The sequence below is a fragment of the Nerophis lumbriciformis genome, linkage group LG14, assembly GCF_033978685.3.
Source record: "Nerophis lumbriciformis linkage group LG14, RoL_Nlum_v2.1, whole genome shotgun sequence".
NCBI classification, from domain to species: Eukaryota; Metazoa; Chordata; class Actinopteri; order Syngnathiformes; family Syngnathidae; genus Nerophis; species Nerophis lumbriciformis.
In genome coordinates, this window is record NC_084561.2 from 7,983,529 (window position 1) to 8,008,735 (window position 25,207).

Consider the following 25,207-nt stretch of genomic DNA (forward strand, 5'->3'; position numbering starts at 1 on the left):
TAATTTTACTTGTTTTGGAAAGTCTTGACAAGCCAAATTTTCTTGTTCTATTGGCAGATAATTTTGCTTAGTTCAAATAAAATACCTTTAATTTTTGTATTTTTCTTTCTTGTTTTTGAACACTGACTTTTTGCAGTCTACCATTACACAACATTTTGTGCTCTTGAGTACAATTAAGAACGTAACATTTATATGCACGCAATACGAGGGCACATTTCTTTGACTCTCTGGATTATTTTCAGTCTTATTTGACTCCGAATGATACAATTTCAATGCAACATTTGTTGTTTCTGTGTCAAAACGTAAAAAAGAACGAAAAAAGTACTTTATTGACGCACATTATTTCCAGGCCAGGAGTTTGACACCTGTGATCCACAGTCGGAAAGGGGATTCGTGGCGGTTTACCTGACACATGAAACGTGACGAAATCGGTGGGGGGTGCGCGATCCACTTTAGCTGCCAGATGGCAGTAGAGTGTTGAATATCTTTGAAGTGCGTTTTGTGGCAATTCCAATTTCGGTTGGTAGAGTGGCCGTGCCTGCTACTTGAGGGTTCCAGGTTCGATTCCCGCTCCCGCCATGCTGGTCACTGTCGTTGTGTCCTTGGGCAAGACACTTTACCCACCTTTCTCCCAGTGCCACCCACACTGGTTTAAATGTAACTTAGATATTGGGTGTCACTATGTAAAAGCACTTTGAATCACTAGAGAAAAGTGCTATATAAATATAATTCACTTCACTTCACTTGTTGGAGAAGACTTTGATGAGCACAGAGAAAGGAAGAGAAAAGACATTTGATAGTATTTCTCCCTTTCTTTATCAAAGTGCTGGCACTCGCAACTTTCTTTGGCCCCATGGTATATGACTGTAGAACCTTTTGTGTCAGAAAATATGAGGAGAAAAAAAAAGACTTTTTTTGTGTCTTTTCCAGCTCAAATGTGCTCATTGTTGATTCCTAGTGAAAATATGTTTATAGGATGAATATATGAATGTTAATTATATGAATATTTGAGGGCTCTACAGTTCAAAGCTGTCCAATATTGGCTCATTTCTTGCAGGCTTCACAGTGCATTGCAAAATGATTAACCCCCTCCTTCCTCTCATGCGAGATCCACCCAGGAATGGGGGATATATATGAATCCCGTCTCAACTGTAGAACCTTTTGTGTCAGAAAATATGCGGGAAAAATGTACTTTTTTGTGTCTTTTCCAGCTCAAATGTGCTCATTGTTGATTCCTAGTGAAACTATGTTTATAGGATGAATATATGAATGTTAATTATATGAATATTTGAGGGCTCTACAGTTCAAAGCTGTCCAATATTGGCTCATTTCTTGCAGGCTTCACAGTGCATTGCAAAATGATTAACCCCCTTCTTCCTCTCATGCGAGATCCACCCAGGAATGGGGGATATACGTATATGAATCCCGTCTCGACTGTAGAACCTTTTGTGTCAGAAAATATGCGGAAAAAATTTACTTTTTTGTGTCTTTTCCAGCTCAAATGTGCTCATTGTTGATTCCGAGTGCAACTGTGTTTATAGGATGAACATATGAATATGAATGATATGAATATTTGTGGGCTGTACAGTCCAAAGCTGTCCAATATTGGCTCATTTCTTGCAGGGCTCCACACAGGAAATAAAACAAAAGTTCCAATGTAGTTCCCAAAATAGAAGACGTGTCCCGATCTAACTTACATTCTTTTGTCAGTGACAGGAAATAGCACATTTACAGGCGTGCTGGGAGATTTATGATGTTTCATGTTTATCTCCTGCTGATTTTCTCCTAGTGGGAAGAAAACGAAAAAAAAAAAGTTGGGTATTTTTAATCCAAAGTCAGATATTGTGGAATGTTTACTAATATTTACTCTGGCGTCCACAGCCTCCTTCAGCTTCTTCACCCATTTCTTGTCCGGGTCGGCGCAGACGGTGCGCTGTTTTTTACGGGTGGGCGTGCTCTTCATGGTGAAGCTGCACACATCACTCACGGTCACTGGCTTTTCCAAAAAAAAACAAAAGAGATTTGAAGACTCACACGACAGCTCTGATGTTGCAGTCTCCATCTGTTTCCTGTATCCTGTAGCTCTCGATGTTGTCGATGGCGTTGGCTCTCATCCTCTTTACGTGGCCCAGGCAGCAGTTGCCGTAGGAACCTGCGGTCAAGGTCAGGTCGCACGAGCTCATCAGAGACCACGAGTAGCAGCGATACGCTCATAAAAACATCCACACACAAAAAAAACACACTCCCCACTGTGAGTAGGATTTTCTATTTTGTATTGTTGAACTTTAAGCGTTAGAAATAAGCTTTGGGTTTAGTATAGGATTAGGGTTACAAGTAGGGATAGAGTCGTCCCTCGCCGTATTTCGCTTTAAAAGTTTTTGGCTTCATTCAACGTTCATATTTTTGTCTTAAATTAAGCTTCTATATTAAAAGGTACTAAAAAAATTAATTTACATCCAAATCGCAATTTTTATTTATTCCGATTCTAAATCAATTAATTATTTTCCACAAAAAAAGTATATATACACATATATATATATATATATATATATATATATATATATATATATATATATATATACCGTATATACTTTTTTTTAAAATACATTTTTGTATTTAAATTTTAATATATATAAATATATATATATATATATATATATTTGTGTGTGTGTGTGTGTATATATATATATATATATATTTGTGTGTATATATATATATATGTATATATATATATACAAAAACACACACATATATAAATAATACACATTCACATATACATTTACATATATTATATATATATGTATACATATTACATATATATAATATTTTATATCTATAATATTTTATATACAAGGTATTTTGTATTTATTTTATATATATAATATTTTATATAATATATATATATATTCATATACAATATATTGTATATATATTATTTACATATATATATATGCATGTTACATATATATATACTATTTTATATACATGGTATTTTGTATTTATTTTATATATATATAATATATTATATAATATATATATATATATATATTCATATACAATATATTGTATATATATAATATTATATATTTATGTATATATATATATATATATATATATACTATTTTATATACATGGTATTTTGTATTTATTTTATATATATAATATTTTATATAATATATATATATATATATATATATTCATATACAATATATTGTATATATATAATATTATATATTTATGTATATATATATATATATATATATATATATATCCATCCATCCATTTCTACCGCTTATTCCCTTTGGGGTCGCGGGGGGCGCTGGAGCCTATCTCAGCTACAATCGGGCGGAAGGCGGGTTACACCCTGGACAAGTCGCCACCTCATCGCAGATATATATATATATATATATATATATATATATATATATATATATATATATATATATATATATATATATACACAGTACAGGCCAAAAGTTTGGACACACCTCATTCAATGCGTTGTCTTTATTTTCATGAGTATTTACATTGTAGATTGTCACATCAAAACTTTGAATGAACACGTGTGGAGTTATGTACTTAACAAAAAAAGGGGAAATAACTGAAAACATGTTTTATATTCTAGTTTCTTCAAAATAGCCACCCTTTGCTCTGATTGCTGCTTTGCACACTCTGGGCATTCTCTCCATGAGCTTCAAGAGGTAGTCACCTGAAATGGTTTTCACTTCACAGGTGTCATATTTTTGATGCCTTCAGTGACAATCTACAGTGTAAATAGTATTGAAATTAAGAAAATGCATTGAAATCAGAAGGTATATATATATATATATATATATATATATATATATATATATATATATATATATATATATATATATATATATATATATATATATATTTTGCAGTTTTTCTTTTCAAAAGCATTTGCCATAGACATGCTACTGATTAGCATTAGAGGTTTTACATGACGATTTTAACACTTTTAAATTTGTGGCTAAAAAAAACTACTAAAATGCATGTTGCAATCATACGGCTGGTGTGTAATAAGTACAATACTTACAGTATGAACACTTTGTGGGACTCAGCAAGACACAACTGGCTCTTTCAACCTCATGGCAAAGACTACTCACTGACTAGGGAAACACAATATCTATACCAGGGATTCTCAAACTGTGGTACGCGAGCTCCATCTAGTGGTACGCCAAAGAAGTCTGTAAAAATGTACTTTTACTGATATCCATCTGCATGCAAATGTCTACTATATAACGCTTGCAAGTGAGAAGTGTAAGAAAACAAGATATGACAACTGCACAACATGTGTCATTATCAAAACACACAAACGTACTGGAAATTGTTACGGTTGATTCCCAGGTACAAGGAATTGGTATTGTATTAGTTCACATGTGAAAGGTACCGTCCCTAAATGGCAATGGAAATTGTAACATTACCAAGAGTGCTTGACTGCTTGTATTCCGGCCAAGTGTTTGAGACGGTGCCAGCTTTGCAACCGGACTCGACATCACAGTTGCTGACGTTGGTCCTATTTATGGTTATGTTGGCAAAGGCCGACCTCTTTATCTATAGATATCACATTTACAATCATAACTATACACTCTGTCACTAATCAACGCCCTTCTACACATTAGAGACTGGAATCAGAGCTAGCCTAAATCAGTAGCATGTTTACATAAAAATGCTAACACTTAGCATGTGTGCTAACGATAGCATGGTAACAGTCAGCATGTTTCAAATACCAAGTTATGCGACTCAAAGGCTGCAGAAATTGAAAATAAAGTGCAAAATTAGATGAAAAAGTTAGCAAGCCTAAGTTAGCTTGCTAGCATGCTATCGTTTGCATGCTAACAGCTAACAAGTGTCACATACCAAGTTATATGACTCTAAGGTAAACAGTTGCAAAATTAGCTGAAAAAGCTAGCATGCTAACGTAAACATGCATACGTTTAGCATGTTTCAAATACCAAGTTATATGACTGTAAGATGTATGGCTGCGGAATTAGACAAAAAAAGCTTAAAAGTAGCACAAAAAAAGTTAGCACTAGCATGCTATAGTTAGCACGCTAACAGTTAACAAGTGTCACATACCAAGTTATTTGAGTCTAAGGTAAACAGTTGCAAAATTAGCTGAAAAAGCTAGCATGCTAACGTAAACATGCATACGGTTAGCATGTTTCAAATACCAAGTTATATGACTGTAAGGTGTATGGCTGCAGAATTAGACAAAAAAAAAGCGTAAAAGTAGCAAAACAAAGTTAGCACAAGCATGCTAACGTTAGCACGCTAACAGTTAACAAGTGTCACATTCCAAGTTATATGACTGCAAGGTGTATGGCTGCAGAAATTGAAAAAAAAAAAGTGTAAAATTAGATGAAAAAGTTAGCAAGCCTAAGTTAGCTTTCTAGCATGCTATCGTTTGCATGCTAACAGTTATCAAATGTCACATATCAAGTTATATGACTGGGCTAAACGGTAGCAAAAGTAGCTCAAAAAGTTACTTTTACCAAGTTATATGACTCTATAAGGTAAACGGTTGCAAAATTAGCTGAAAAAGCTAGCATGCTACCATAAACACGCATGCGGTTAGCATCTTTCAAATACCAAGTTATATGACTGTAAGGTGTATGGCTGCGAAATTAGACAAAAAAAGCGTAAAAGTAGCAGCAACAAAAACGTTAGCACTAGCATGCTAATGTTAGCACGCTAACAGTAAACAAGTGTCACATCCCAAGTTATATGACTCTGGGCTAAACGGTAGCAAAAGTAGCTCAAAAAGTTACTTTTGAGTTAGCAGTTCAACAAGTGTCACATACCAAGCTATATGACTAAGGGAAACGGTTGCAAAATTAGCAGATAAAGCTAGCATGCTAACGTAAACATGCATACGGTTAGCATGTTTCAAATACCAAGTTATATGACTGTAAGGTGTATGGCTGCGGAATTAGACAAAAAAAGTGTAAAAATAGCAAAACAAAGTTAGCACTAGCATGCTAACATTAGCACGCTAACAGCTATCAAATGTCACATACCAAGTTATATGACTGTAAGGTGTATGGCTGCGGAATTAGACAAAAAAAGCGTAAAAGTAGCAAAAAAAAAAGTTAGCACTAGCATGCTAACGGCTAACATGTGTCACGTTCCAAGTGATGACTCTAAGGTGTATGGCTGCGGAATTACACACAAAAAAGTGTAATGTTGGCTGGAAACTGTCTAGTGCTAATGTTAGCATGCTAGCATGCTAATGTTAAAGGAGCTAGCACATGACTGGGTAAGAAGAAATACCAAAATGCAGTATTTGTTGGTGTAGACAAAGGTATCGAAATATGGCTCTGTTTGATTTCACGGGAGTCGGTACCTGGTAGTCGTGACGGACATCGTGGGTACCTATATCGCTCTAGCTATTATCTTCGGTACATGGTAGTCCTGACGGACATCGTGGGTACCTATATCGCTCTAGCTATTATCTTTGGTACCTGGTAGTCCTGACGGACATCGTGGGTACCTATATCGCTCTAGCTATTATCTTCGGTACCTGGTAGTCCTGACGGACATCGTGGCTACCTATATCGCTGTAGCTATTATCTTCGGTACCTGGTAGTCCTGACGGACATCCTGGGTACCTATATCGCTCTAGCTATTATCTTCGGCACCTGGTATTCCTTACGGACATCGTGGGTACCTATATCGCTCTAGCTATTATCTTCGGTACCTGGTAGTCCTGACGGACATCGTGGGTACCTATATCGCTCTAGCTATTATCTTCGGTACCTGGTAGTCCTGACGGACATCGTGGGTACCTATATTGTTCTAGCTATTATCTTCGGTACCTGGTAGTCCTGACGGACATCGTGGGTACCTATATTGTTCTAGCTATTATCTTCGGTACCTGGTAGTCCTGACGGACATCGTGGGTACCTATATCGCTCTAGCTATTATCTTCGGTACCTGGTAGTCCTGACGGACATCGTGGCTACCTATATCGCTGTAGCTATTATCTTTGGTACCTGGTAGTCCTGACGGACATCGTGGGTACCTATATCGCTGTAGCTATTATCTTCGGTACCTGGTAGTCCTGACGGACATCCTGGGTACCTATATCGCTCTAGCTATTATCTTCGGCACCTGGTATTCCTTACGGACATCGTGGGTACCTATATCGCTCTAGCTATTATCTTCGGTACCTGGTAGTCCTGACGGACATCGTGGGTACCTATATCGCTGTAGCTATTATCTTCGGTACCTGGTAGTCCTGACGGACATCGTGGCTACCTATATCACTGTAGCTATTATCTTCGGTACCTGGTAGTCCTGACGGACATCGTGGGTACCTATATTGTTCTAGCTATTATCTTCGGTACCTGGTAGTCCTGACGAACATCGTGGGTACCTATATCGCTCTAGCTATTATCTTCGGTACCTGGTAGTCCTGACGGACATCGTGGGTACCTATATCGCTCTAGCTATTATCTTCGGTACCTGGTAGTCCTGACGGACATCGTGGGTACATATATCGCTCTAGCTATTATCTTCGGTACCTGGTAGTCCTGACGAACATCGTGGGTACCTATATCGCTCTAGCTATTATCTTCAGTACCTGGTAGTCCTGACGGACATCGTGGCTACCTATATCGCTGTAGCTATTATCTTTGGTACCTGGTAGTCTTGACGGACATCGTGGGTACCTATATTGCTCTAGCTATTATCTTCGGTACGTGGTAGTCTTGATGGACATCGTGGGTACCTATATTGCTCTAGCTATTATCTTCGGTACCTGGTAGTCCTGACGGACATCTTAGGTACCTATATTGTTCTAGCTATTATCTTCGGTACCTGGTAGTCCTGACGGACATCTTGGGTACCTATATTGTTCTAGCTATTATCTTCGGTACCTGGTAGTCCTGACGGACATCGTGGGTACATATATCGCTCTAGCTATTATCTTCGGTACCTGGTAGTCCTGACGGACATCGTGGGTACCTATATTGCTCTAGCTATTATCTTCGTTACCTGGTAGTCCTGACGGACATCGTGGGTACATATATCGCTCTAGCTATTATCTTCGTTACCTGGTAGTCCTGACGGACATCGTGGGTACCTATATCGCTCTAGCTATTATCTTCGGCACCTGGTAGTCCTGACGGACATCGTGGGTACCTATATCGCTCTAGCTATTATCTTCGGTACCTGGTAGTCCTGACGGACATCGTGGGTACCTATATCGCTCTAGCTATTATCTTCTGTACCTGGTAGTCCTGACGGACATCGTGGCTACCTATATCGCTGTAGCTATTATCTTTGGTACCTGGTAGTCTTGACGGACATCGTGGGTACCTATATTGCTCTAGCTATTATCTTCGGTACGTGGTAGTCTTGATGGACATCGTGGGTACCTATATTGCTCTAGCTATTATCTTCGGTACCTGGTAGTCCTGACGGACATCGTGGGTACCTATATCGCTCTAGCTATTATCTTCGGTACCTGGTAGTCCTGACGGACATTGTGGCTACCTATATCGCTGTAGCTATTATCTTCGGTACCTGGTAGTCTTGACGGACATCGTGGGTACCTATATTGCTCTAGCTATTATCTTCGGTACCTGGTAGTCCTGACGGACATCGTGGGTACCTATATCGCTCTAGCTATTATCTTCGGTACATGGTAGTCCTGACGGACATCGTGAGTACCTATATCGCTCTAGCTATTATCTTCGGTACCTGGTAGTCCTGACGGACATCGTGGCTACCTATATCGCTCTAGTTATTATCTTCAGTACCTGGTAGTCCTGACGAACATCGTGGGTACCTATATCGCTCTAGCTATTATCTTCGGTACTTGGTAGTCCTGACGGACATCGTGGGTACCTATATCGCTCTAGCTATTATCTTCGGCACCTGGTAGTCCTGACGGACATCGTGGGTACCTATATCGCTCTAGCTATTATCTTCGGTACCTGGTAGTCCTGACGGACATCGTGGGTACCTATATTGCTCTAGCTATTATCTTCGGTACCTGGTAGTCCTGACGGACATCGTGGCTACCTATATCGCTGTAGCTATTATCTTCGGTACCTGGTAGTCCTGACGGACATCGTGGCTACCTATATCGCTGTAGCTATTATCTTCGGTACCTGGTAGTCCTGACGGACATCGTGGGTACCTATATCGCTCTAGCTATTATCTTATTGGATGAATCATTTCTACTATGTGGAAATTAATTTACTACAGTCAGGCCTGGAACCAAATAATTGTGTTGACTGGAGTTTTAGTGGTGAGGTTTGGGTTGGGTTTAGGGTTGGGATTGTAGTTTGTGATGGGAATGTGGACAAGTTGAAAAACGTATTGGGGTGTTACCATTTAGTGGTCAATTGTACTGTACAATCTACTAATAAAGTTTCAATCAATCAATCAATCAAAGTTTAGGGTTGGGGTTCAGATTAGGTGGTTTGGGGTTTTGTTTACCCAGAAGGTAAGGGTTTACAGATAAGGATGTAGTTGAGTTGGTGTTAGGGTCTATCTATCTGGACAATGATGTCATGTGACATGGTTTAGGAAGAGTGAAAGAGAAACAGTTTCAGATGAGTCGGTCATATTTATGGTTATGTTGGCAAAGGCTGAGCTCTTTATTTACTCTGTCACTAATCAACCCCCTTCTCCCCATTAGAGACTGAAATCAAAGAAGGAATGTGGATGATGAAAAACAGACGGTCGCTGCCTTGGACGCCGTTATTTTGTCCACGGAGAAGTAAGTGTTTGAAAAACAACAACACAGATAACTCGATGAGGCAATTCCTGGAGGAAGTGCGTGTGAATGCTCCCATGCTGAAGTTGAACTGAAATGCTGACAGAATGTTGTATGAATGTAAGAATAGATTGAATGTCGAAGAGTTTGAATTTCCAGGAAAACCAGAATTTGGTTTGGAACTTGGGAAAGTGTATAGTTTGAATGTCCAGAATCAGAGGAATCTGTTGAAGGGGGAATGGTTTGAATAGGTTGAAAAATGTGGAAATGGTGGAAGTGTGAAAAATGGCCAATTCATTTTGAATGGGGAAAATGGCCCGGAAAACCTGGAATTCTGGGAAATTCTTTTTAGAATTGTTGAACAGGCTGAATATTTTGAAGTTGAAACGGTTTGAATTAGATGAAAAATGTGGGAATTGTGGAACTTTGAAAAATGTTCCATTGATTTCAATTGGAATTTCATAAAAAATTGGGAATTCCGAGAAAAGAGGGATTTTTTTTTTGAAAATGGTAAAAAAAAAAAACTTGAATGTTCTGAATGGTTGGTGTTGGGATTTTTCAAAACGGTAGTAGTAACAAAAAGTAGTAACATTTTTAATTGAGAAATGGTATTATGGAGTTCCAGGGGAAAAAAAAGTTCCATTCCTTTCAATGGGAATTTCATAAAAATTTGGGAATTCCGGGAAAAGAGGGAATTTTTTTGAAAATGGTAGAAAACTTGAATGTTGTGAATGAGTGTTGGAATTTTTCAAAAGGGTCGAGAAATGGAATTCTGGGAAATTCTTTTTAGAATTGTTGAACAGGCTAAATATTTTGAAGTTGAAACGGTTTGAATTAGATGAAAAATGTGGGAATTGTGGAACTTTGAAAAATGTTCCATTGATTTCAATGGGAATTTCATAAAAAATTGGGAATTCCGAGAAAAGAGGGATTTTTTTTTGAAAATTGTAAAAAAAACAAACTTGAATGTTCTGAATGGTTGGTGTTGGGATTTTTCAAAACGATAGTAGTAACAAAAAGTAGTAACATTTTTTAATTGAGAAATTGTGTTATGGAGTTCCAGGAAAAAAGGGAATTTCTTGGAAATGGTAAAAAACTTACGAGTTAAACCATGTCGCATGGTTTCTTTGTGGTCGGTGTTGGAATTTTTCAAAAGGGTCGAGAAATGTTGAAGTAGTAACATATTTAAATTGAGAAATAGTATTATGAATTTCCTGGAATTTCAGGAAAACCGGGAATTTTTCCAGGACAAAAAAAGAAGTTGTTCCTTTTTCCCGATTACGAGGAATGTTTTGACAGTGGAATAGTTCAAGTAGGTTGAAAAATGTGGGAGGAGTAGTCGACAGAAAAAAGGGTGAAAATAGGGTTTGGAAAACTGGGAATTCTGGGAAATCCGGGAATTTGTTTTTAAATTGTTGAAAGAGAGCACACAATTCCTGAACAGGCTCAATATTTTGAAGTTGAAAAGATTTGAATTAGATGAAAAATGTAGGAGTTATGGAACTTTGAAAAATGTTTCATTCATTTCAATGGGAATTTCATAAAAATGAGGGAATTCCGGGAAAAGAGGGAATTTTTTTGAAAATAGTAACAAACTTGAATGTTTTGAATGAGTCAGTGTTGGAATTTTTCAAAACGGTGAAAAAATGTTGAAGTTGTAAAATTTTTAGTTGAGAAATGGTATCACGGAATTCCTGGAAGTTCGGGAAAAACGGGAATTTTCCCAGTTTAAAACAAAAAAAGTTTTTTGTCCTAATTCAGAGGAATGTTGTGACGGTTGAAGTGGGTTGAAAAATGTGGGAGGAGTAGTTGACAGAAAAAAGGGTGAAAATATGGTTTGGAAAACTGGGAATTCCTGGAATTTTTTGGAAAGTGTAAAAATAATAGTTTAAATGTCCAGGATGACTGGAATGGTGGAAGTGTGAAAAATGGCCAATTCATTTTGAATGAGAAAAATGTCTCTGAAACAGGGAATTCTGGGAAATCCGGGAATTTTTTTTGAATTGTTGAAGGAGAGCACACAATTCCTGAACAGGCTGAATATTTTGAAGTTGAAAAGATTTGAATTAGATGAAAAATGTAGGAGTTATGGAACTTTGAAAAATGTTTCATTCATTTCAATGGGAATTTCATAAAAATGAGGGAATTCCGGGAAAAGAGGGAATTTTTTTGAAAATAGTAACAAACTTGAATGTTTTGAATGAGTCAGTGTTGGAATTTTTCAAAACGGTGAAAAAATGTTGAAGTTGTAAAATTTTTAGTTGAGAAATGGTATCACGGAATTCCTGGAAGTTCGGGAAAAACGGGAATTTTCCCAGTTTAAAACAAAAAAAGTTTTTTGTCCTAATTCAGAGGAATGTTGTGACGGTTGAAGTGGGTTGAAAAATGTGGGAGGAGTAGTTGACAGAAAAAAGGGTGAAAATATGGTTTGGAAAACTGGGAATTCCTGGAATTTTTTGGAAAGTGTAAAAATAATAGTTTAAATGTCCAGGATGACTGGAATGGTGGAAGTGTGAAAAATGGCCAATTCATTTTGAATGAGAAAAATGTCTCTGAAACAGGGAATTCTGGGAAATCCGGGAATTTTTTTTGAATTGTTGAAGGAGAGCACACAATTCCTGAACAGGCTGAATATTTTGAAGTTGAAAAGATTTGAATTAGATGAAAAATGTAGGAGTTATGGAACTTTGAAAAATGTTTCATTCATTTCAATGGGAATTTCATAAAAATGAGGGAATTCCGGGAAAAGAGGGAATTTTTTTGAAAATAGTAACAAACTTGAATGTTTTGAATGAGTCAGTGTTGGAATTTTTCAAAACGGTGAAAAAATGTTGAAGTTGTAAAATTTTTAGTTGAGAAATGGTATCACGGAATTCCTGGAAGTTCGGGAAAAACGGGAATTTTCCCAGTTTAAAACAAAAAACGTTTTTTGTCCTAATTCAGAGGAATGTTGTGATGGTTGAAGTGGGTTGAAAAATGTGGGAGGAGTAGTTGACAGAAAAAAGGGTGAAAATATGGTTTGGAAAACTGGGAATTCCTGGAAATTTTTGGAAAGTGTAAAAATAATAGTTTAAATGTCCAGGATGAGTGGAATGGTGGAAGTGTGAAAAATGGCCAATTCATTTTGAATGAGGAAAATGTCTCTGAAACAGGGAATTCTAGGAAATCCCGGAATTTTTTTAGATTTGTTGAAGGAGAGCATACAATTCCTGAACAGGCTGAATATTTTGAAGTTGAAATGGTTTGAATTAGATGAAACATTTAGGAGTTGTGGAACTTTGAAAAATGTTCCATTCCTTTCATTGGGAATTTCATAAAAATGTGGAAATTCCGGGAAAAGAGGGAATTTTTTTGAAAATGGTAAAAAAAACTTGAATGATGTGAATGAGTGTTGGAATTTTTCAAAAGGGTCGAAAAATGTTGAAGTAGTAATATTTTTTAATTGAGAAATGGTATTACGAAATTCCTGGAATTTCGGGAAAACCGGGAATTTTTCCAGGACAAAAAACAATGTTGTTTTTTTAACTAAACAAATTCCCGATTAAGAGGAATGTTTTGTGTTGAAAAATGTAGAAGGAGTAATCGACAGTAAAAAGGGTGAAAATTGGGTTTGGAAAACTGGGAATTCTGGGAAATCCGGGAATTTTTTTTGAATTGTTGAAGGAGAGCACACAATTCCTGAACAGGCTAAATATTTTGAAATTGAAACGGTTTGAATTAGATGAAAAATTTAGGAGTTGTGGAACTTTGAAAAATGTTCCATTCATTTCAATGGGAATTTCATAAAAATTTGGAAATTCCGGGAAAAGAGGGAATTTTTCCGAAAATGGTAAAAAACCTGAATGTTGTGAATGAGTTGGTGTTGGAATTTTTCATAAGGGTCGAGAAATGTTGAAGTAGCAAAATTTTTTAATTGAGAAATGGTATTACGGAATTCCTGGAATTTCGGGAAAATCGGGAATTTTTCCAGTTAAAAAAAAGAACACTGTTTTTTTGTCCTAATTAAGAGGAATGTTTTGACGTTGGAATGGTTGAAGTGGTTTGAAAAATGTGGGAGGAGTAGTCGACTGAAAAGAAGGTGAAAATTGGGTTTGGAAAACTGGGAATTCCTGGAATTTTTTTGAAAAAATAATAGTTTGATTGTCCAGGATGAGTGGAGCGTGTTGAAGGTAGAATGGTTTGAATCGGTTGAACAATTTGGAAATGGTGGAAGTGTGAAAAATGGCCAACTCATTTTGAATGAGGAAAATGTCTCTAAAACAGGGAATTCTAGGAAATCCCAGAATTTTTTTAGATTTGTTGAAGGAGAGCACACAATTCCTGAACAGGCTGAATATTTTGAAGTTGAAACGGTTTGAATTAGATGAAAAATGTAGGAGTTGTGGAACTTTGAAAAATGTTCCATTCATTTCAATAGGAATTTCATAAAAATTTGGGAATTCCGGGAAAAGAGGGAATTTTTCCAAAAATGGTAAAAAACCTGAATGTTGTGAATGAGTTGGTGTTGGAATTTTTCAAAAGGGTCAAGAAATGTTGAAGTAGTAACATTTTTTAATTGAGAAATGGTATTACGGAATTCCTGGAATTTCGGGAAAATCGGGAATTTTTCCAGTTAAAAAAAAGAACACTGTCTTTTTGTCCTAATTAAGAGGAATGTTTTGACGTTGGAATGGTTGAAGTGGTTTGAAAAATGTGGGAGGAGTAGTCGACTGAAAAGAGGGTGAAAATTGGGTTTGAAAAACTGGGAATTCCTGGAATTTTTAAAAGAAAATAATAGTTTGATTGTCCAGGATGAGTGGAGCGTGTTGAAGGTAGAATGGTTTGAATCGGTTGAACAATTTGGAAATGGTGGAAGTGTGAAAAATTAATCTTGAATGACGAAAATGTCTCCAAAAATAGGAAATTCTTGGAAATCCTGGAATTTGTTTTTATTTGTTGAAGGGAAATTTCGGGAAAACCGGGAATTTTTCCAGGACAAAAAACAAAGTTGTTTTTTTGAACTGGAAAAATTCCCGATTAAGAGGAATGTTTTGACAGTGGAATAGTTCAAGTGGGTTAAAAAATGAGGAAGGAGTAATCGACAGAAAAGAGGGTGAAAATAGGGTTTGAAAAACTGGGAATTCCTGGAATTTTTTTGAAAAAATAATAGTTTGATTGTCCAGGATGAGTGGAGCGTGTTGAAGGTAGAATGGTTTGAATCGGTTGAACAATTTGGAAATGGTGGAAGTGTAAAAAATTCATCTTGAATGACGAAAATGTCTCCAAAAATAGGAAATTCTTGGAAATCCTGGAATTTTTTTTTATTTGTTGAAGGGAAATTTCGGGAAAACCGGGAATTTTTCCAGGACAAAAAACAAAGTTGTTTTTTTGAACTGGAAAAATTCCCGATTAAGAGGAATGTTTTGACAGTGGAATAGTTCAAGTGGGTTAAAAAATGAGGAAGGAGTAATCGACAGAAAAGAGGGTGAAAATAGGGTTTGGAAAACTGGGAATTCCTGGAATTTTTTTGAAAAAATAATAGTTTGATTGTCCAGGATGAGTGGAGCGTGTTGAAGGTAGAATGGTTTGAATCGGTTGAACAATTTGGAAATGGTGTAAGTGTGAAAAATTCATCTTGAATGACGAAAATGTCTCCAAAAATAGGAAATTCTAGGAAATCCTGGAATTTTTTTTTATTTGTTGAAGGGAAATTTCAGGAAAACCGGGAATTTTTCCAGGACAAAAAACAAAGTTGTTTTTTGAACTGGAAAAATTCCCGATTAAGAGGAATGTTTTGACAGTGGAATAGTTCAAGTGGGTTAAAAAATGAGGAAGGAGTAATCGACAGAAAAGAGGGTGAAAATAGGGTTTGGAAAACTGGGAATTCCTGGAATTTTTTTGAAAAAAATAATAGTTTGATTGTCCAGGATGAGTGGAGCGTGTTGAAGGTAGAATGGTTTGAATCGGTTGAACAATTTGGAAATGGTGTAAGTGTGAAAAATTCATCTTGAATGACGAAAATGTCTCCAAAAATAGGAAATTCTTGGAAATCCTGGAAAAAAAATTTTATTTGTTGAAGGGAAATTTCAGGAAAACCGGAAGTTTTTCCAGGACAAAAAACAAAGTTGTTTTTTGAACTCGAAAAAATCCCGATTAAGAGGAATGTTTTGACAGTGGAATAGTTCAAGTGGGTTAAAAAATGAGGAAGGAGTAATCGACAGAAAAGAGGGTGAAAATAGGGTTTGGAAAACTGGGAATTCTGGGAATTCCTGGAATTTTTAAGAAATTGAAAAATGATAGTTTGAATGTCCCGAATGAGTGGAATATGTTGAAGATTTAATGGTTTGAATCGGTTGAAAAATGTGGAAATGGTGGAAGTTTGAAAAATGGCCAATTCATTTTGTATGGGAAAAATGTCCCGGAAAACCTGGAATTCTGGGAAATCTGGGAATTTGTCATGGGAATGCCCGCGATTCCCGAATAGGCTGAACAGTTTGAAGTTGGAAAGGTTTGAATCAGATGAAAAATGTGGAAGGTAGAGCGCGCCAAAACATGGAGAAGACGAAGTAGAATAATAAATAGATGAATTTTGGTGTAAAAAAACCATAATTGACACAATGATGTGCCAAACCTATCCTGACTTGCCAACTTTTCCGATGCCGCGGAACAAAGAGTTGAGTGCAGCGTAGCGTCGCTCGCTTTGTCTTTGCGCGTAAAAAGCCAAACCCACGGCGTACCCACCTTGTGCCACACACAGCGTGGTGCAGATGATGAGCAGCAGGGACAAAAGAGCTTGGAATTTCATGTCGGCTGTCGCTGCTACGCTCGGCTGTGCAGAAATAAAGAGCATCAGACAGCTGTGGCTTCTGTACTCAACTGGCAAAGTGGACGTGGTAATTATCACCGTGGAATGTTTCCTGCTTTACAGCAGTGGTCCCCAACATTTTTTGTACATGTACTGTAAATATATAATGGATTTATATTATTCACATGTGAATAATACTGTATAATAGACTTTATTTATATTATTCACATGTGAATAATGCTGCATAATAGACTGTATTTATGTTATTCACATGTGAATATAATAGACTGTATTTATATTATTCACATGTGAATAATGCTGTATAATAGACTGTATTTATATTATTCACATGTGAATAATGCGGTATAATAGACTGTATTTATGTTATTCACATGTGAATAATGCTGTATAATAGACTGTATTTATATTATTCACATGTGAATAATGCTGCATAATAGACTGTATTTATATTATTCACATGTGAATAATGCTGTATAATAGACTGTATTTATGTTATTCACATGTGAATAATGCTGTATAATAGACTGTATTTATGTTATTTACATGTGAATAATGCTGTATAATAGACTATTTATATTATTCACATGTGAATAATGCTGTATAATAGACTGTATTTATATTATTCACATGTGAATAATGCTGTATAATAGACTTTATTTATATTATTCACATGTGAATAATGCTGTATAATAGACTTTATTTATATTATTCACATGTGAATAATGCTGTATAATAGACTGTATTTATATTATTCACATGTGAATAATGCTGTATAATAGACTGTATTTATATTATTCACATGTGAATAATGCTGTATAATAGACTGTATTTATATTATTCACATGTGAATAATGCTGTATAATAGACTTTATTTATATTATTCACATGTGAATAATGCTGTATAATAGACTTTATTTATATTATTCACATGTGAATAATGCTGTATAATAGACTTTATTTATGTTATTCACATGTGAATAATGCTGCATAATAGACTGTATTTATGTTATTCACATGTGAATAATGCTGTATAATAGACTTTATTTATATTATTCACATGTGAATAATGCTGTATAATAGACTGTATTTATATTATTCACATGTGAATAATGCTGTATAATAGACTATTTATATTATTCACATATGAATAATGCTGTATAATAGACTGTATTTATGTTATTCACATGTGAATAATGCTGTATAATAGACTGTATTTATATTATTCACATGTGAATAATGCTGTATAATAGACTGTATTTATGTTATTCACACGTGAATAATGCTGTATAATAGACTGTATTTATATTATTCACATGTGAATAATGCTGTATAATAGACTGTATTTATGTTATTCACATGTGAATAATGCTGTATAATAGACTGTATTTATATTATTCACATGTGAATAATGCTGTATAATAGACTTTATTTATATTATTCACATGTGAATAATGCTGTATAATAGGCTGTATTTATGTTATTCACATGTGAATAATGCTGTATAATAGACTGTATTTATGTTATTCACATGTGAATAATGCTGTATAATAGACTGTATTTATGTTATTCACATGTGAATAATGCTGTATAATAGACTGTATTTATAGTGTTCACATGTAAATAATGCTGTTTAATAGACTATGTATGTTATTCACATGGGAATAATGCTGCATAATAGACTGTATTTATGTTATTCACATGTGAATAATGCTGTATAGTAGACTGTATTTATGTTATTCACATGTGAATAATGCTGTATAATAGACTTTATTTATATTATTCACATGTGAATAATGCTGTATAATAGACTGTATTTATGTTATTCACATGTGAATAATGCTGTATAATAGACTGTATTTATGTTATTCACATGTGAATAATGCTGTATAATAGACTGTATTTATATTATTCACATGTGAATAATGCTGTATAATAGACTTTATTTATATTATTCACATGTGAATAATGCTGTATAATAGACTGTATTTATATTATTCACATGTGAATAATGCTGTATAATAGACTGTATTTATATTATTCACATGTGAATAATGCTGTATAATAGACTGTATTTATATTATTCACATGTGAATAATGCTGTATAATAGACTGTATTTATATCATTCACATGTGAATAATGCTGCATAATAGACTGTATTTTTATTATTCACATGTGAATAATGCTGTATAATAGACTGTATTTATGTTATTCACATGTGAATAATGCTGCATAATAGACTGTATTTATATTATTCACATGTGAATAATGCTGTATAATAGACTGTATTTGTTATTCACATGTGAATAATGCTGTATAGTAGACTGTATTTATGTTATTCACATGTGAATAATGCTGTATAATAGACTGTATTTATATTATTCACATGTGAATAATGCTGTATAATAGACTGTATTTATGTTATTCACATGTGAATAATGCTGTATAATAGACTGTATTTATATTATTCACATGTGAATAATGCTGTATAATAGACTGTATTTATGTTATTCACACGTGAATAATGCTGTATAATAGACTGTATTTATATTATTCACATGTGAATAATGCTGTATAATAGACTGTATTTATGTTATTCACATGTGAATAATGCTGTATAATAGACTGTATTTATATTATTCACATGTGAATAATGCTGTATAATAGACTTTATTTATATTATTCACATGTGAATAATGCTGTATAATAGGCTGTATTTATGTTATTCACATGTGAATAATGCTGTATAATAGACTGTATTTATGTTATTCACATGTGAATAATGCTGTATAATAGACTGTATTTATGTTATTCACATGTGAATAATGCTGTATAATAGACTGTATTTATAGTGTTCACATGTAAATAATGCTGTTTAATAGACTATGTATGTTATTCACATGGGAATAATGCTGCATAATAGACTGTATTTATGTTATTCACATGTGAATAATGCTGTATAGTAGACTGTATTTATGTTATTCACATGTGAATAATGCTGTATAATAGACTTTATTTATATTATTCACATGTGAATAATGCTGTATAATAGACTGTATTTATGTTATTCACATGTGAATAATGCTGTATAATAGACTTTATTTATATTATTCACATGTGAATAATGCTGTATAATAGACTGTATTTATGTTATTCACATGTGAATAATGCTGTATAATAGACTGTATTTATGTTATTCACATGTGAATAATGCTGTATAATAGACTGTATTTATATTATTCACATGTGAATAATGCTGTATAATAGACTTTATTTATATTATTCACATGTGAATAATGCTGTATAATAGACTGTATTTATGTTATTCACATGTGACTAATGCTGTATAATAGACTGTATTTATATTATTCACATGTGAATAATGCTGTATAATAGACTGTATTTATATTATTCACATGTGAATAATGCTGTACAATAGACTGTATTTGTGTTATTCACATGTGAATAATGCTATATAATAGACTTTATTTATATTATTCACATGTGAATAATTCTGTATAATAGACTTTATTTATATTATTCACATGTGAATAATGCTGTATAATAGACTTTATTTATATTATTCATATGTGAATAATGCTGTATAATAGACTGTATTTATATTATTCACATGTGAATAATGCTGTATAATAGACTGTATTTATATCATTCACATGTGAATAATGCTGTATAATAGACTGTATTTATATTATTCTCATGTGAATAATGCTGTATAATAGACTGTATTTATGTTATTCACATGTGAATAATGCTGTATAATAGATTTTATTTATATTATTCACATGTGAATAATGCTGTATAATAGACTGTATTTATGTTATTCACATGTGAATAATGCTGTATAATAGACTTTATTTATATTATTCACATGTGAATAATTCTGCATAATAGACTGTATTTATATTATTCACATGTGAATAATGCTGTATAATAGACTGTATTTATGTTATTCACATGTGAATAATGCTGTATAATAGACTGTATTTATATTATTCACATGTGAATAATGCTGTATAATAGACTGTATTTATATTATTCACATGTGAATAATGCTGCATAATAGACTGTATTTATATTATTCACATGTGAATAATGCTGTATAATAGACTGTATTTATGTTATTCACATGTGAATAATGCTGTATAATAGACTGTATTTATATTATTCACATGTGAATAATGCTGTATAATAGACTGTATTTATGTTATTCACATGTGAATAATGCTGTATAATAGACTGTATTTATGTTATTCACATGTGAGTAATGCTGTATAATAGACTGTATTTATGTTATTCACATGTGAATAATGCTGTATAATAGACTGTATTTATATTATTCACATGTGAATAATGCTGTATAATAGACTGTATTTATGTTATTCACATGTGAATAATGCTGTATAATAGACTTTATTTATATTATTCACATGTGAATAATGCTGTATAATAGACTGTATTTATATTATTCATATGTGAATAATGCTGTATAATAGACTGTATTTCTGTTATTCATATGTGAATAATGCTGTATAATAGACTGTATTTCTGTTATTCACATGTGAATAATGCTGTATAATAGACTGTATTTATGTTATTCACATGTGAATAATGCTGTATAATAGACTATTTATATTATTCACATGTGAATAATGCTGTATAATAGACTGTATTTATGTTATTCACATGTGAATAATGCTGTATAGTAGACTGTATTTATGTTATTCACATGTGAATAATGCTGTATAATAGACTTTATATTATTCACATGTGAATAATGCTGTATAATAGACTGTATTTATGTTATTCACATGTGAATAATGCTGTATAGTAGACTGTATTTATGTTATTCACATGTGAATAATGCTGTATAATAGACTTTATATTATTCACGTGTGAATAATGCTGTATAATAGACTGTATTTATGTTATTCACATGTGAATAATGCTGTATAATAGACTTTATTTATATTATTCACATGTGAATAATGCTGCATAATAGACTGTATTTATATTATTCACATGTGAATAATGCTGTATAATAGACTGTATTTATGTTATTCACATGTGAATAATGCTGTATAATAGACTGTATTTATATTATTCACATGTGAATAATGCTGTATAATAGACTGTATTTATATTATTCACATGTGAATAATGCTGTATAATAGACTGTATTTATATTATTCACATGTGAATAATGCTGTATAATAGACTGTATTTATATTATTCACATGTGAATAATGCTGTATAATAGACTGTATTTATGTTATTCACATGTGAATAATGCTGTATAATAGACTGTATTTATATTATTCACATGTGAATAATGCTGTATAATAGACTGTATTTATGTTATTCACATGTGAATATAATAGACTGTATTCATATTATTCACATGTGAATAATGCTGTATAATAGACTGTATTTATGTTATTCACATGTGAATAATGCTGTATAATAGACTGTATTTATGTTATTTACATGTGAATAATGCTGTATAATAGACTATTTATATTATTCACATGTGAATAATGCTGTATAATAGACTGTATTTATGTTATTCACATGTGAATAATGCTGTATAATAGACTGTATTTATATTATTCACATGTGAATAATGCTGTATAATAGACTGTATTTATATTATTCACATGTGAATAATGCTGTATAATAGACTGTATTTATGTTATTCACATGTGAATAAAGCTGCATAATAGACTGTATTTATATTATTCACATGTGAATAATGCTGTATAATAGACTGTATTTATATTATTCACATGTGAATAATGCTGTATAATAGACTTTATTTATATTATTCACATGTGAATAATGCTGTATAATAGACTGTATTTATATTATTCACATGTGAATAATGCTGCATAATAGACTGTATTTATATTATTCACATGTGAATAATGCTGTATAATAGACTGTATTTATATTATTCACATGTGAATAATGCTGTATAATAGACTGTATTTATATTATTCACATGTGAATAATGCTGCATAATAGACTGTATTTATATTATTCACATGTGAATAATGCTGCATAATAGACTGTATTTATGTTATTCACATGTGAATAATGCTGTATAATAGACTGTATTTATATTATTCACATGTGAATAATGCTGCATAATAGACTGTATTTATGTTATTCACATGTGAATAATGCTGTATAATAGACTGTATTTATATTATTCTCATGTGAATAATGCTGTATAATAGACTGTATTTATATTATTCACATGTGAATAATGCTGTATAATAGACTGTATTTATATTATTCACATGTGAATAATGCTGCATAATAGACTTTATTTATATTATTCACATGTGAATAATGCTGCATAATAGACTGTATTTATATTATTCACATGTGAATAATGCTGTATAATAGACTGTATTTATATTATTCACATGTGAATAATGCTGTATAATAGACTGTATTTATGTTATTCACATGTAAATAATGCTGTATAGTAGACTGTATTTATGTTATTCACATGTGAATAATGCTGTATAATAGACTGTATTTATGTTATTCACATGTAAAAAAAAAAAACCTAAGTGTTTTTTGTCTATTGTGAGCGAATTGTGGTGCTGAATTCCCCCCAGGGATCAATAAAGTACTTTCTATTCCATTCTATTCTTTTCAGGGACCGGCTTTCCACTCGTGCCAGATAAATACAGCAAAAAAATAAGTGCATGAAAAATACAACTCACTATAACGCTGAATTAGCCCTGGACTTGTTTCTTTGCAATGAGTTTGCAGATGGAAATCAGCCTTTGGCTACAATCGGTCACATTTATATTGTATATGTTTATTAATGTGCATTGCATCACGTCACAAAGTTATGCAACATATAACAAATGGAAAATCTCTATGAGGAGTTTTATTGTACATCTATAAACTTAGACTTCCTTTTTATTGTCATTCATATTTGAACTTTACCGTACAGATAAGAACGCAATTTAGTTGCATTAGCTCGTTGTAGTGCAGGATAAAAGAGCAATAAGGTGCAGATATAAATAAATAGATTAATGTACAGATAAATATATTGCACTTTTGCATATGCATCCAGGTTTATGGATGTATGTTATATTGTCTTTATATTCCAGTGAGTTAATCCGTTTTGGGCGGGGGGGATTGAGGGGATTATTATGATGCGAAACAAGCTTATCGGTGTGTCTCGTGGGACAGGCGAAAATTAAGTCGGAGAAAATATTAAATTATTTAATAGGTAGCAAATACGTCCCGGACCGGTGGTTGGGGACCACTGCTTTACAGCACAATGATAAGACATTTGACTTCAATTATGCTCCATTTTCATTTTAGGAAGTCTGTCCTATTATCATTAGTCACATTAGTCATCTATAACATTTTGTAAATGATGCAGAGAAACTTACCTGCTGCTCACGTTCACCACAACTCCTGCTGACAAACTGAAGTGTGTTGTCTTTGCACCCCTTTTGTGCACATATTACCCCCTCCCACTATGGACAGACACACACACATTTTTTTATTTGCCGCTCCTCCTCCCCCTAACAAGCAGCAAGTTTTGCAAATGCGTACTTTAACATGTTGTGCAATTTCAATGACTTTTATAGCACAATGTTTGCTTTTAGGTGAGCAAAGTGTACATTGTACTGTACATTTATGTTGTTTTTATTACTCATGTACGTGTGGAAAAGAGAAACCGTATGTTTGTATTTATGTGAATATTTGGTGTGGAAAAACAAACTGTTTTAAATGTGAATATTAAGTGTGGACAGGAGAAATTGCTTGTCTTTATGTGACTACTAAGTGTGGAAAAAAGAAACTATATAAGGTGAATATTAAGTGTGGAAAAGAGAAACTATGTTAATATTTAATGTGATTGTTAAGTGTGGAAAAGAGAAAATGTTTGTATTTATGTGAATATTATGTGTGAAAAAGAGAAACTATGTTAATATTTAATTTGAATGTGAAGTGTGGAAAAGAGAAAGTATGTATTTAATGTGACTATGATGTGTGCTTAAGAGAAAATATGTCAATATTCAATGTGAATGCTATGTGTGGAAAAGAGAAACTGTATGTTTATATTTAATGTGAATATTATTTGTAGAAAAGAGAAACTGTATGCTTATATTTAATGTGAATATTGTGTGGGAAAAGAGAAACTGTATATGTTTATATTTAATGTAAATGTTATGTGGGGAAAAGATAAACTATGTTTGTATTAAATGTGAATATTATGTGTGAAAAAGACGAAATATTCTCATATTTAATATGAATATCATGTGTAGAAAAGAGAAACTACATTTGTGTTTAATTTGAATATTATGTATGAAATGGTTTTATTTAATGTGAATACTATGTGTCATAAAGAGAAACTGTATGTTTATATTTATGTGAATATTACGTGTGGAAAAGAGAAATTATATGTTTTTAATGTGAATGTTATGTGTGGTAAAGAAAAACTATGTTTGCATCTAATTTGAATAAAATGTGCGGAAAAGAGAAACTACGTATTATAAAGTGAATATTATGTGTGGAAAAGAGAAACTGTATATGTTTATATTTAATGTAAATATTATGTGGGGAAAAGATAAACTGTATGTTTGTATTTAATGTGAAT

General features: G+C 33.2%; 1 protein-coding gene across 1 annotated transcript; it reads right to left on the minus strand.

Annotated features, from left to right (window-relative positions):
- On the minus strand, positions 1-24,070 carry ccl25b (chemokine (C-C motif) ligand 25b). Its single transcript, XM_061976113.2, has 5 exons — positions 23,997-24,070; positions 16,475-16,562; positions 2,035-2,152; positions 1,868-1,970; positions 1-1,785 (listed from the first exon to the last, which is right to left on the minus strand). Exons 2-5 carry the CDS (start codon positions 16,536-16,538, stop codon positions 1,765-1,767), a joined length of 306 nt encoding a protein of 101 aa, XP_061832097.1. The 5' UTR covers positions 16,539-16,562; positions 23,997-24,070; the 3' UTR covers positions 1-1,764.
- Positions 24,071-25,207: the final 1,137 nt, after the last annotated feature.